Genomic DNA, 13101 nt, shown 5'->3' on the forward strand with positions numbered 1-13101 from the left:
TATACGTGTATATATATATGTATATATATACATGTATGTATATATATATATATATATATATATATGTATATATATATATATATGTATATACTTTTTAAGTCATGTATCAGGAACGTTGACGCCTGCAAGGCTCTGGTTTAGGCTTAAAAAATTGATTTACAGTATCTGCAGTATTTCACCACTGGTAAGCGACCATCCTAGAATGCAAGACTTTAAAAAAGAAAATACAATCTAAATACAAACTAATACATACAATAGAGATGATTACAAATAATACAATGATTTTATTTGATTACAACTAAAATTACAAAAATAGCATTCCATGTTACTGTCTGTGTGTTTGCCAATGTTTTAATTACTATTGATTCTAGGTTTAAACATCAGAATAATATACATTTTTGTTTGTAACCAGGACCAGTAACCTGTCCCGCCAAACAAGGAATTGATGTTCTTGAATCTTCCTAATTAAAAAGAAGTACAGCATGTACTGTAGGATTTTGAATGTTTAGTGGCTGGTGGATTACAAAAGCTAATAACAATGTTTGCATACTTTATTGTGTTGTTTTTATCGATTAATTTTACCTGCAACCCAATATCATATTTAGTTTGGGCCTTGCATGGTGTGTGCTCTCAATCACCTGTCATGAGCAACCACTTTCCCGTTAGTTGGTAGTGGCACTATAGAAAGTGACACTAATATTCTGTATGAATGTCTCATTATTAACTGATGTATGAAATTAGTCACCTTACACAGCCATGAATATATTGCATGTACAGTACTGTATTATTAATATTTAAACATCAGTTTGAAGATACAATAATATTACTTTTTTTACTACTAATTTATTATTAGGCCTATTATTATTATTATTATTATTATTATTATTATTATATTATTATTATCAATATTATTATTGTTGTTGTTATTATTATTTATAACTGCATTTAGCCTCCATATGCCATACTTAAAGCAAAAATGATGTCAACTTGAATATATCTCTTAACAATACATTTTACTAGCTTAAATATAAAAATCTGCCTAACCTAGCCAGCAGTTAAGGTAGTATAATACATACTCCAAGTATCGAAATGCACGCCATCGTGTCGGGATTAAATATCCAGCAGTAGTAATAGCCCTCAGACATGTAATTAAAGTAATACAGTAGTAGCAATTACCTAAGTACAATAATACTGTATGTTGGCCTAACATACGTGATCAGGATTACATTACAGTACAGTACATTGCCTAAGCTATGGATGTTACAATACTGTATGCCATTGGTTAACAACAAGTTTATGTAGAGCATCTTTTGTGTACATTATAGCTTGCTGGCATAGAACACTTTGTAAAATGACACTTATTATTTTTATTATTACTATTATTATTATTATTATTATTATTATTATCATTATTACTATTATTAAAAATTACACCTATACATGTTTCTCCTGACGCAAATCCAGTTATTGTCTATTATTCCATCACGACAATAACAATTACTATCAACACTGCAGTACCCGCTGCTTACATGGACTCGAATTCAATGGCCATCAGACGCAAGCTCGGTGGTCTAGAGGTATGATGCCAGGCTAGTGATCTGGAGATCGTGGGTTCGAGTCCCACCCGAGAACAACTTGCGATTTTTTTTGCAGTTTGTTTTCAAATGTACTGAGTATTCGGTACATTTCCACGTCAGGTAGGGCAAAATTACACCTACTGTATACATTATTATTTTTATTGTTGTTATTGTTATTATTATTATTATTATTATTATCATTTTTATTATTATTATTATTATTATATATTTTTATTTCTATTATTATTTTTATTGTTATTATTGTTATTGTTATTATTATTTATTATTATTACTGTTTTTTTTTTTGTTTTTTTTCGAGAAAGCATTCACCACTCAGACAAGTATTCCCTTGGCCCTTTCACTCAACAAATAATAAGTGAAAATGCTGAGCTTGAAATTGTTTAAAAGCAACAACCAATACTGTAGTAACCAGATTAATCAAATGATCAATAATATTTAGCCCATCATATAGTATTTCTTGAAAGAGTACTATACAATTTGCAGATTAAATAGATGCTTCTTTCCTGCATCCAAATTGTTTTCTCTAATCGATCACAGAGGATATTTAGGGACTGAGATTTAAACTGACTAATTATTGGCTATTTTATTGTACACTCATCTCTGATGTAATACAATCCTGGATCTTTTTGTGTTGGTTGCTACATACAGTAATGTTTTCAAAGGCAACCCAGATTTTTAAATAATTAGATAGTTTCCATATTCATCTAATTGTGCATCATCACTGTTATTGTTATTTTGATGTGTTCACGTTAGGAAAATATCAATCATAGGAGTGATGTTTTGGCCTACCTGATTTGTTATCGTACTGCTAGTAATTTGGGTGGGAATTGAACCCACAACCTCCAGATAACTAGCCTGGGGTCATAACCACTTAGACCACTAAGTTTGAACTTAGTGACTAGTGTTAAATCTGACCCTCAAGTGGCAGTGAGTACGGCAATGTTATTTTGCCCTACCTGACGTGTTATGGTACTGGATACTAAATGTATTATTATTATATTATTACAAATGATCAGGTAGTGAGTTATCATTGTGAGACTATGAGTAATCTGTGACCAATAATAGGGATCTTTCGATTTGTGCGACGACGCTACCCTAGAATGGAATCACTCATGCATGACCATCCTACCGAGCGTACTGCGTTCTCTGCATACATAGATTTGGCCAAATTGCATTCTAGAATCTACTCAACGAGGAGAACTTATCATTTTCGCTTGCACACATGACTTATGGTGACGTCATTACGTGTGCAGGGACTCTCCCCATGGCCTGTGTCACATGGTGGTCCACGTCATGTGCAAGGTACAATAAAGAATGATGAAAATATCATCCATTTTAGATGACTAATACTTAAATGGTTCAAATGGGTTATCTAATCTACTGTATATACAGCACCTACATAGCCCACTCTATACTGATGTGATGATAACATAGCACGAAACTGTTGTGTCAAATATACCTGATTTCATTATTTTTTTAAATATTTTTTTTTACATTTTTTGGTTTTTATTGTTATTTTATTATTATTAATATTATAATTATTGTTATTGTTGAATATGAAGTTGTTAATAATTGATGTTATTTTTGTCTCTATGATAAAAGTGGTGAATTCATGACCTGCCAAAGAGTATAGTATCTGTTTAGATTTGCAATGTTCCAAGCAGTGCTTTTGACGTGGAAAGTACCATACAATGGAAATTAGTAATTTTATAATATTGTAATTTAAAATTATTGTCTCTTCAGCATTTTGAAATGTACAAAACATGGATGGAAGCTTGACCCTAGTACTATGCGTTATGTCAACCCACCTGATAGTTTCAGACAAGAACAACTAGGTAAGCTTTTATTATCCAATTGGATATTGTTTTTCTTACAGTAGAACTTCAATTTTGTATATACCGTAATTTTATATCCCCTTGATTTTATATACACCTCATGGAGACGATGCTATCATCAATATTTCTATTTTAATACATAATTATTAGCTTGTTTCTGCATATGTAACGTCTAATAAACAAAGCCAGCATTGTGTTTTACATTTATTTTATTATAAGTCACTTTGAGAACTTTAATAACGATTGTTGACATACTTTGCATACAAACTGCTAGTTGCCATGTTCCTTAGCCCACATGGTTTTTTGTAACACTGACAGACCATATGTCCTGTCGCTCGATTCATTGGGCATTAGGTCTCACTCACATCATTGTAGTCTCTTCTGTGCCTGCTCTTTCCAGTCCTTCCTGCTGAACTTTCTTGTGTTACATGCCATGCGTCTCTCCATTTCCATCTGTTCTCTTCTCTCTTGATTATGTGTCCTCAAATCCATTTTATTTTAAGACAGTATTTTCAATATTTTTATATTCATTTTTTGTTCAGTTGCGGATATTAATGATGATGGTTGTTTGACATTGACGGAATTAAGGCCTCCTCAACCATGGGAAGAAAACAAACGAGACCCTCAGCCAATAGAACTTGGAGAAGTTAAGGTTAGTTTAAAAAATTTACTGGCTGCTGCCATTAATAAGCAATTAGTAGAGCTGCGCATAGTACACTATAGGAAAGTTATTATACGAAGGTTAGATTTAATGCTTGAAAACATTTCCTGCTGCCTGCTATGCCTGAAGGATATTCTTGAATGCATTAAATCTAACCTAAGTATAGTAATTTTCCGCTAGTGTACGAAGCATGCTCTAATGATTGCTCTATATGTCAATCACCATCCTTTAGTGTTAGTTTTGATAACCAACTGTTGTAGCAGTCATCGGTTGCTATAGTGATATGATCAGGAAACTGTACTGTGTGCGTATTTACATTTAGCTGTGCATATGCTGATTTGTTCTCCTGCAGTATGCGTTAACTACATATCAGCAGTACAGTACGGATACGATGCATAACTATTGCAATTTATATTGTTAGAAAAACTTGTTTGTAATGTTATTTTGATACATTCGTCAAAGAAATAAACATTTCTTAAAACATTCAAGAGAAAATACAGTCACTGACTTTTTGGTCGGTGCAGGCAGGTAAAAATTGTGCAATGATTTCATAACTACACTAGGCTACGGCTTGGTACTAGGAGCAGGCCTCGGCAGCCTCCTGCCTGGCCGTCAATCTACATCTAATTTTGTTCCTTGAATCTTTAATAATAGGTCTAGAATATTTCTATTAAATATTCAGTTTGTTTAGTTTATTAGGGTTCATTGATTCAATGAATTCCTTACCTGTTGTCCTTAAATATTGAATTTGAAGTAACTTTCTTCGGGTTCTAATTAAACTTGTTTTATGAAAGCAATTTTCAATTACAAATTGAATCTTCAACGTGGTGCGCAAAATTAATAATCAAGCCAAGCATCCACTAATTGAAAAATTAGTGGACTGTGGGGATAGGCAAATGACATTGGGAGTTGCAGAGATGACGTCACGATTGACTTATAACAAATATTATTGTCCAACATGGTGCTGCTAGGAACTTTAGCAACTACAAGTCAAAGATGGAACACTTTTGGTTTAATTTGCATGTGTCTTTGCTTAGACCACAAAAATCCATTTTATATCATCATCACAAACATCATGGTTATGTGCGCAACCCCGAGTCATTGCTGATATTCATAGACTTGTCTAAAGAAAATTTACGGACAAAAGTACCATGTAGTGTGGGCCTAGGCGGCAGTATACTGTACTCTGGACAAGTACAGTACAACATCGTGTGGAATTCAGTTGACTCTACAATTCTCTAGATCTATTTAAAATATTAGATTAAATTTATTTTTAACCTCTGTTTCCGAAAAAAGCAAATTTGCTTTTATAGATTAGGAGACACGCCACGTAATCAAAACTCGTCCAAAATGCCAACCTTAATTAATAACGTATCCCTGTAAACTCGAAATGCGATATTTCTTGCGATTGCAAACATATGAATATGATAATACAACAGCTTATATTACATTATGATATGCTCAAATTTTGGGGCAATGTTTTTTTTTGTCTTTGTTATATTGGATTAGGGGAAGAACAAACAATCTGTATGCTATAGAATTACATTAATATTCAGCAGTAGCATATTGAATCCATATCAAATGTTACTAAACAATTACTAAAACATGTGTGCAAATATAGATGAACAATGTAGTGGTACAGTTGCATTGTACTTCAGCAAAAATGTTAATAAAAATATTTCATAATTATTATTAGTTCAGTATAATTAATTTTGCCTGACATGTTACTTTTATAACAATTTGCCAGACTTTTCTATATTGTTAATAATCTTTTTCTCTTTATGCTTTTTTTTTAATCAACAGTCTCTGTTTTTATATGTAATTTTCCCCTGCCTGTCTTTCATTCCTTTATGATCCATTTTTGCTGCATATTTTTTTCTTCTTGTCTCCGTGTTTCTACAGTACAGTATTTCATTTCTTTTCTCGCTTCCTACTTTACTGTACAGTGTCTCCATTCCTATTAATCTCTGTCTCTATGTTTCCTTTTATCTTTCTTACTGAAGCGTTCTTATACTAGTATATAATACCAAGACATATTAAAGTATTGCACTTTTATATTTTTTTTCCTATTTGACAGATGACTTATTTTACCCATGCCTGTATGAGGTTCGAGTTCAAAGACATCATATTTTTTACGGATCCGTGGCTGACCGGCCCAGCATTTGCAAGAGGATGGTGGTTAATGCATGAACCACCAGCAGATTGGCTTGATGAGCTTGCAAAGGCTGATCTTATCTACATCAGTCATCTACACTCCGATCATTTAAAGTATGATGCAATTTTCTTTTTTTCCTTAAACTTAATTTCAGCTATTTTCCACCACCATTTTCTACTTTCTGCACAAAAGAAATTAATTCATTTTTACAACAAATCTCACATTTAAGGAAATTGATTTCACTTTTTTTTTTTACTTTTAATATTTACTATGGACACTGAACCTCTATGGCTTATAGAGATATCCCCTGCTTTCCATTTTAAACTGCTTGTTTCTTTTTGTGCGACTTGGATTTGATGATTTTGTTCTTTGGAAAGCAATAAATGTAAACAAACATATTTTTACTTTCTGTACAGTATTTGCAAAGTCTACAGGGCTTAACATTTTAACTCCTGTACTGCCACCCATGGTATTTTCTCCAAATTCTGAGATTTTATTTTTTTTACAAAAAAGCTCTTTCTTTTGTCATAATCTGAATGAGCATCATGTTTATAGCCTCATATCCTTGGCATTTATTCAAATCTATTTTTAAAAGCTTTTTTGCTCAGGTTTTTATAGGCCTATTACCACATTTGTGTCATGGTACGAAACAATACGTAATATTAATTAAAAATTAAAGTTTCATTTTTGTTGAATTGTGGTCTTTAATTGGAGGGAAACCTGTAATAATGTCATAAAAATAGCATTACTAGTTTCTAGTAATTAAAAGTTAAATATAAAATATTTCAGAGATTATAATTTAAGAAATAACAGTCAAAAGCATTTAAATCAAAAACAGAGTAACTCTGAATACAGGCACACATTTTGAAGATTCAACATTTCAATCTACAGTATTTGATCATTTTCAAGTGGTATATCCCATTTTTTACACTTTTTCCCCAAATATAAAAAAATCTTATTAACCATTCCTTAGTTTTTATCCAATTGATTAGATCAGACATTGGGATTGCCATAGTTGAAAATGCAAACCCATTCTTTAAACTTGTAGTTTACTGTCGCTAAAAATAAACAGCTCACTAACTAAAAATAGGTAACACCGCGGTCCATTTCTAAAGATTCCCGCCCAATGGGCTGATTGGATAGTTAACTCACAGTATGAAGACTCACATGCTCCACAGCTAAAAAATAGGAAACACTGTGGTCCTTCCCTTAAGAGACCCGCCCAGTGGGCTGATCAGATCGTTAACTCACAGCGTGAAGACTCACATGCTTCAAGGCTGCGGTTAAAAATAGGAAACACTGCGGTCCGTCCCTTAAGAGACCCGCCCAGTGGACTGATCAGATCGTTAACTCACAGCGTGAAGACTCACATGCTTCAAGGCTGCGGCTAAAAATAGGAAACACTGTGGTCCGTCCCTTAAGAGACCCGCCCAGTGGACTGATCAGATCGTTAACTCACAGCGTGAAGACTCACATGCTTCAAGGCCTGTCTCTTATACACATCTAGATGTGTATAAGAGACAGGTGGTCCGTCCCTTAAGAGACCCGCCCAGTGGACTGATCAGATCGTTAACTCACAGCGTGAAGACTCACATGCTCCAAGGCTGCGGCTAAAAATAGGAAACACTGCGGTCCGTCCCTTAAGAGACCCGCCCAATGGACTGATCGGATCGTTGATTCACAGTGTGAAGACTCGCATGCTCCACAGCTGCGGCTAAAAAATAGGAAACACTGCGGTCCGTCCCTTAAGAGACCCGCCCAGTGGGCTGATCGGATCGTTGATTCACAGTGTGGATAGTCACCCACACAGACTCTCGCTGCTAAAAATAACTCATTGCATCATGCAATATAAGTGGGCGGTCTCCCTTTTGGATAGGTGTTTTTGGTTGTTCTGAAAAAAAGTAACCTTCGACATCAAGAAAGAAAGGGTAAAAGAAAGGTAAAGACCTATGCCTACTAATTATAATTAGGGTGTTCCCTTTCCTTTGGTGCTTGAGTAATATCTGATTTTTTTGCCGGAATATAGTTTTTGGATATGCCATTGAATCGCAGGGCAGTTATTTATATGCTTCTGCCACTTCGAAAAATTATTTTGTTTTCTTTTTTTGTCCTGTTGATGCACACAGGAATCCCTGGGTGTAACCTTCCTTTCAAAAAAAAAAAAAAAAACCTCCCACCCTCAATTTTTATTTTTTAAAGAGTGATAATCTAATAATTTTTTCTATGTGCCCTATATTCAATACAAATTTCAAAATCTACTCCCATAAATAAATAAAAAAATATATTAAATTACTTCTAACTACCTGCTGCCTATGACTGATATTTTTAAAAATCAATATACTTTTGCCTTTCATTTGTATTGTATATTTATCATTATTTGTAATATATAACATGGTTATACCATTAAACAGATGTGTAATGGCCTTGAATTTTTTTTCAATTTAATATGTCTGGGAATGGATTTATGTTGTGGCAATATCATCAAAGCATGGAGGTATAAAAATAGATTTTATACCTCCATGATCAAAGTCAGTAATTTTATTGTCAAAACCAAGGTAGAATTGAATATTGCCTTGCAAACAAAATAAAATACACATGATAACATAAAGAAAAAGAAATGGGTATAAAAAATACAGATATGGCAAATCGAATACAAATTGCTATTTATAGTTATGAAAAATATTAGAAAATTAAAAAATTATAAAATATAATATATATGTATAAAAAGGTTTTCATTATTTTTTCAATATTGCATTATGATTAAAATGAATATTAAGATCAACTTCAGCCTTTCTGCAAGTTTTTCCAGTCTTTCTTTTATTTATCCTTACTAACACAACTGATGTAACTTAAATCATCAATAATGGACAGGATATAAAAAAAAACATAAATTTAAAAGCAATAAACATTTAGTGCATACGTATAGTTGGTGATGCAGGTGTTTCGAGTTTATGAATAATTATTCATACTATGTGGCAAAAATATAAATAATTATTATTTAAAACACCAGAATTGCTAAGCATAAGCTGACGTGGCTTATTTGTTAAGTTTTTAGTTCACTGATTATGGCTGCGTGATACAGCTGAGACATGTCTTACCTGATTAAGTGTGGTTTATTGCTTCTAAACGTGCGTTGTTTAATTACTTCCTGTTGGTCGTTTGGATCAAATAATTCAAGATTTGAGTTACAATAAATAAAAATGCTTGAAAAGACTGGTCTCCATAAAAATCGCTACATGCCATCGCCAACTCCCTTGGCAACGCTGATTGGTCACTTGAATCAGGCAGCGTTTTCAATTGCATTGGGCACAGTTTACGCAGTTCAAGGATTACACTGAAAAAACTAGCGACAGTGTAGCGATTTTACGGAAACCAGGGTTTAGGATGAATGTAGAAGGCTGGAAAAACACAATGAGAATGCATAAAAATATACAGAATAAAACAATAAACTTATTATATTTAATTATTATTAATCATTATTATTGAATTGATTATTAAATTACCTTTTAAATTTAGTGTTAAATAAATTGATAGACAATTTGTTTTAAGTTAATGTATTTTATGTTTTCTTTTTTATTTTATTTTATTTATAACTTCACTTAAACACACAGCCTAATGCTGTCAACTACTAATCATATTTGATTTAAAATCTTCCACACACTCATAAATGCAAAAGCAGCTAAGGTAATTACCGTATTTATTTTTTTTTAAACGTCCCACTTTGATTAAACTCCCCCTCTCGAATAAAGGCCCTCTCTAGAGCCTCATTTGGAAAAAACCCCTCCCTCGAATAAACACCCCCTAATTGACTAAACAAGTAGAAGCAAAAATTGTTTTCTTTAAATATATTTATTTACTCTGTTTTGTTTTGTCAAGGTAAACAAGGATTTGAGATTTATGATAATGATGGATGGAGTACACCCGGATATGGATACGTGTTTGCTAATTGACTATAAAGGTATAACAATGTCAACATGGTGGTTTCTTTTTTCTGTTGAATTCTTATTTTCACTTCATGATTATGCTACTAGAAGCAGCAAACAGAAGCTTGTTTGTTGAACCAAGTAAATATAATGTCTGAAGAGTAATGTTTACTCGGCTATCTGCCAACTTCTTTATTGTTAGGGAAGGGGATTATGTTGTAGTATGGTGATTAAGCAAAATGGTGTCGTGGGCAGTTTTTACATTTTCTATTTATCATCAAAGTCAAGGTCAAAGTAATTTATTATCCATCAATCAACCAAAGGTAAAATTGGATACAGAAAATCCAATAAAAATTACTATTTAGAATTATGGAAAATATGGGAAAATTTAAAAAAAATATAAAACTATATATAAGAAGTTAGTCAACTTTTTAGTTTATTACTTGTTTCAGTCATCAGTGGAGGACAAAAAAAAAATAAAATTAAAGTTTTTGTTTTCTTATTTAGCAAACAATTTTGCCAAAAACACCCAGACGGAGGAGAAAATAAAACTAAAAGTTTACTGGTAAATGTAAACAATGTATCTTTAGAGATTTCAAGGCAGTGGAGGGCGTAATAAAAATACTGAAAAATTTTTCCTGAAATTTCCATTTGTTCTTGGCAGCGGTCACCGGCAAGTGCGATGTAGCAGCAGCTTTTGCCTCTGCCTAGTGCACCAGGTCTACTACCGCGAGACTGCTAAGAAAACAGCCCAAACCCGAGTCCGAAGAAGTAACCCCTTACTTGATGACGCCATTCGCTTTTAGGCCAAGTGATAAATTTCTATAGATAGAATTTTTGTGTATTTCCGTCTGTAGTTAGGCCAATCTTCTTTCAGTGGTTATGAATAACTCTTCTATTGTATTGAAACTAATCGTGACGTTTAACATACTAGAGAGTAAGCGAGCGAAGAGAGCGCACCTTCTAGTTTTATATTTAATGTCTAAAGGACTATCTGCCAACAAGATGTTGACATATTGCCAGTTAATCATTATTATTCACATGTCTGGTCTTGGTACTTGGTTCAACATAACAGAATAAAAAACACAATAGCATGTTGGAACTAGGTGAATTGTGTTTTTCCACAGTCTGGTGAAATCTTGTAAAACAAAATGCCAGTAAAACCTCAAGAATTCAATTGAAAAATTTAAATGCACCACTTAAGCCTTTGCAAATAACAATCTTGTTAACAACATTCTTTCCATTCCTCTTAACCTATGACCAGCTAGCTCTGTATTCAATTACAGTAGTCAACCATACTGATGATTATATATTATCATCTATGTAATGCTTCCATGTGCATTTCGCTTGTGTCCTTGAGGAAGGTACTTTATCTACAATGCTTCAGTCTACTCAGCTGTATCAGTGGGTGCCAGCAAATTGCTGGGGGTATCATGTGGTGGACTAGCATCCCACCCAGAGGGAGCATCACACTCTCATCCCCTTCATGCTACAGAAATGGGGATAAGCTCCAGGCCCTATGGGCTTAGTGGCACGGCAAGCATTTACTACTACTGTAATACTATGTCATGCATATCAGTGCTTATAATTGATGGGACTTGTGTCATGTTCCCATTTTTAATTTTTCCCATCTTCAGCATACACAGATAGAAGATAGCTTTATGCTAGCGTAAGTTGCATCAAGCTGAGATATCAGTTCAGTTTATTGATAAATTTTGATAATAATTAATTAATATACAATACATATCATATGTCAATAATATCATATCAGACTTTATTGTCCTGTGTACAGATATAAATTACTGTACATACTACAATTGCTTGAAGTTATTAATTTCATATTTAAAAATTCAAAATGAGAAAAAAATTCACCGCATCAACTAACAGACAGATTTAAGCATTATTAAAAAATGACTTAGTTTGAAATAGAGAGCTATAAAATATCAAATTGAAAAACTAAAAAAAAAGAAAACATTAAAATTAAGCCCATAAATTGTAAACTTTAAACATCATAAAAAATATTTTTTTTAAAATTTTAAAAAATCACATAACTTTAACTGGACAGTGCTTGAAGAGCTATTTGGATTTTTGTTTGAAATTTCACAAAAAAATTATAATAATTAATATGAAACACATTTTTACTTATTTATATTTATATATTCATTTGCATAATGGGACATCTTCTAAAATCACTTTCACACCTTGCAATATAATATGTTACTTGTTATAATGTGAAAGGTTCTTTAACCTAAATTTATAGACTTAAGGTTTTTTGAAAACCTCGTTATTAAATCTTTGAATTCTTGTTTGGTCAAAGGTCATTTGATCTTGAACACAGTGGACTGTACCAATCCTAATGGCGGAAAACTACCATCAAACGTTGATGTGATGATGAGTGATTTTGCCGGTGGGGCATCTGGCTTCCCTATGGCATTTACAGGTGGAAAATATACTGGTAAGAGTCTGTTAATTAAACCTATACTATATTAATAATGCAGCAGTCTGTATCTGTATGGATACTGCACTGGACCTGAATGTTGGAGTGGAGTTGAATAGCTCAGTGGTTAAGGTGCTCGCCTTCTGATCCCAGGATCCTGGGTTCAGTTCCTGTCAAAGCAGGAATTTTTCTCACGACTAAAACCAACTCCACTTCCTAAGTCTCATAAAAGAGGCTTTATAAAGCATCATTCTTTTCCTGTAAGTGACAAGTGTACTTGCTGTTGGATGTGAGGGAAATTTAAAAAAATGTTGAGTAAAACGAGCAGGCACAGGTGGTATTGTGAATGTGGTGTAAGGAACAGATCATCACAGTAGAGAGCCAGAAGCCACAATTGTTGATATTATTTAATTATTATTATTATTATTATTATTATTGTTCTTATTATTATTATTATTATTATTAGTTATAAATGTTATTTATTTATTCATT

General features: G+C 32.9%; 1 protein-coding gene across 1 annotated transcript in view; it reads left to right on the forward strand.

The window, feature by feature from the left end:
• Positions 1-13101, forward strand: part of LOC117102736 (cytidine monophosphate-N-acetylneuraminic acid hydroxylase-like) — a 49225-nt gene that overhangs the window by 23725 nt on the left and 12399 nt on the right. Inside the window, exons 3-7 of the mRNA XM_033243143.1 lie at positions 3342-3433; positions 3976-4085; positions 6172-6432; positions 10126-10207; positions 12490-12627. Of these exons, the coding sequence (XP_033099034.1) occupies positions 3342-3433; positions 3976-4085; positions 6172-6432; positions 10126-10207; positions 12490-12627 (683 nt within the window). The remainder of the gene's footprint in view (positions 1-3341; positions 3434-3975; positions 4086-6171; positions 6433-10125; positions 10208-12489; positions 12628-13101) is intronic.

The sequence above is a fragment of the Anneissia japonica genome, unplaced genomic scaffold (assembly GCF_011630105.1).
Source record: "Anneissia japonica isolate Jap-2015-1 unplaced genomic scaffold, ASM1163010v1 scaffold1005_len2656397_cov198, whole genome shotgun sequence".
NCBI classification, from domain to species: domain Eukaryota; kingdom Metazoa; phylum Echinodermata; class Crinoidea; order Comatulida; family Comatulidae; genus Anneissia; species Anneissia japonica.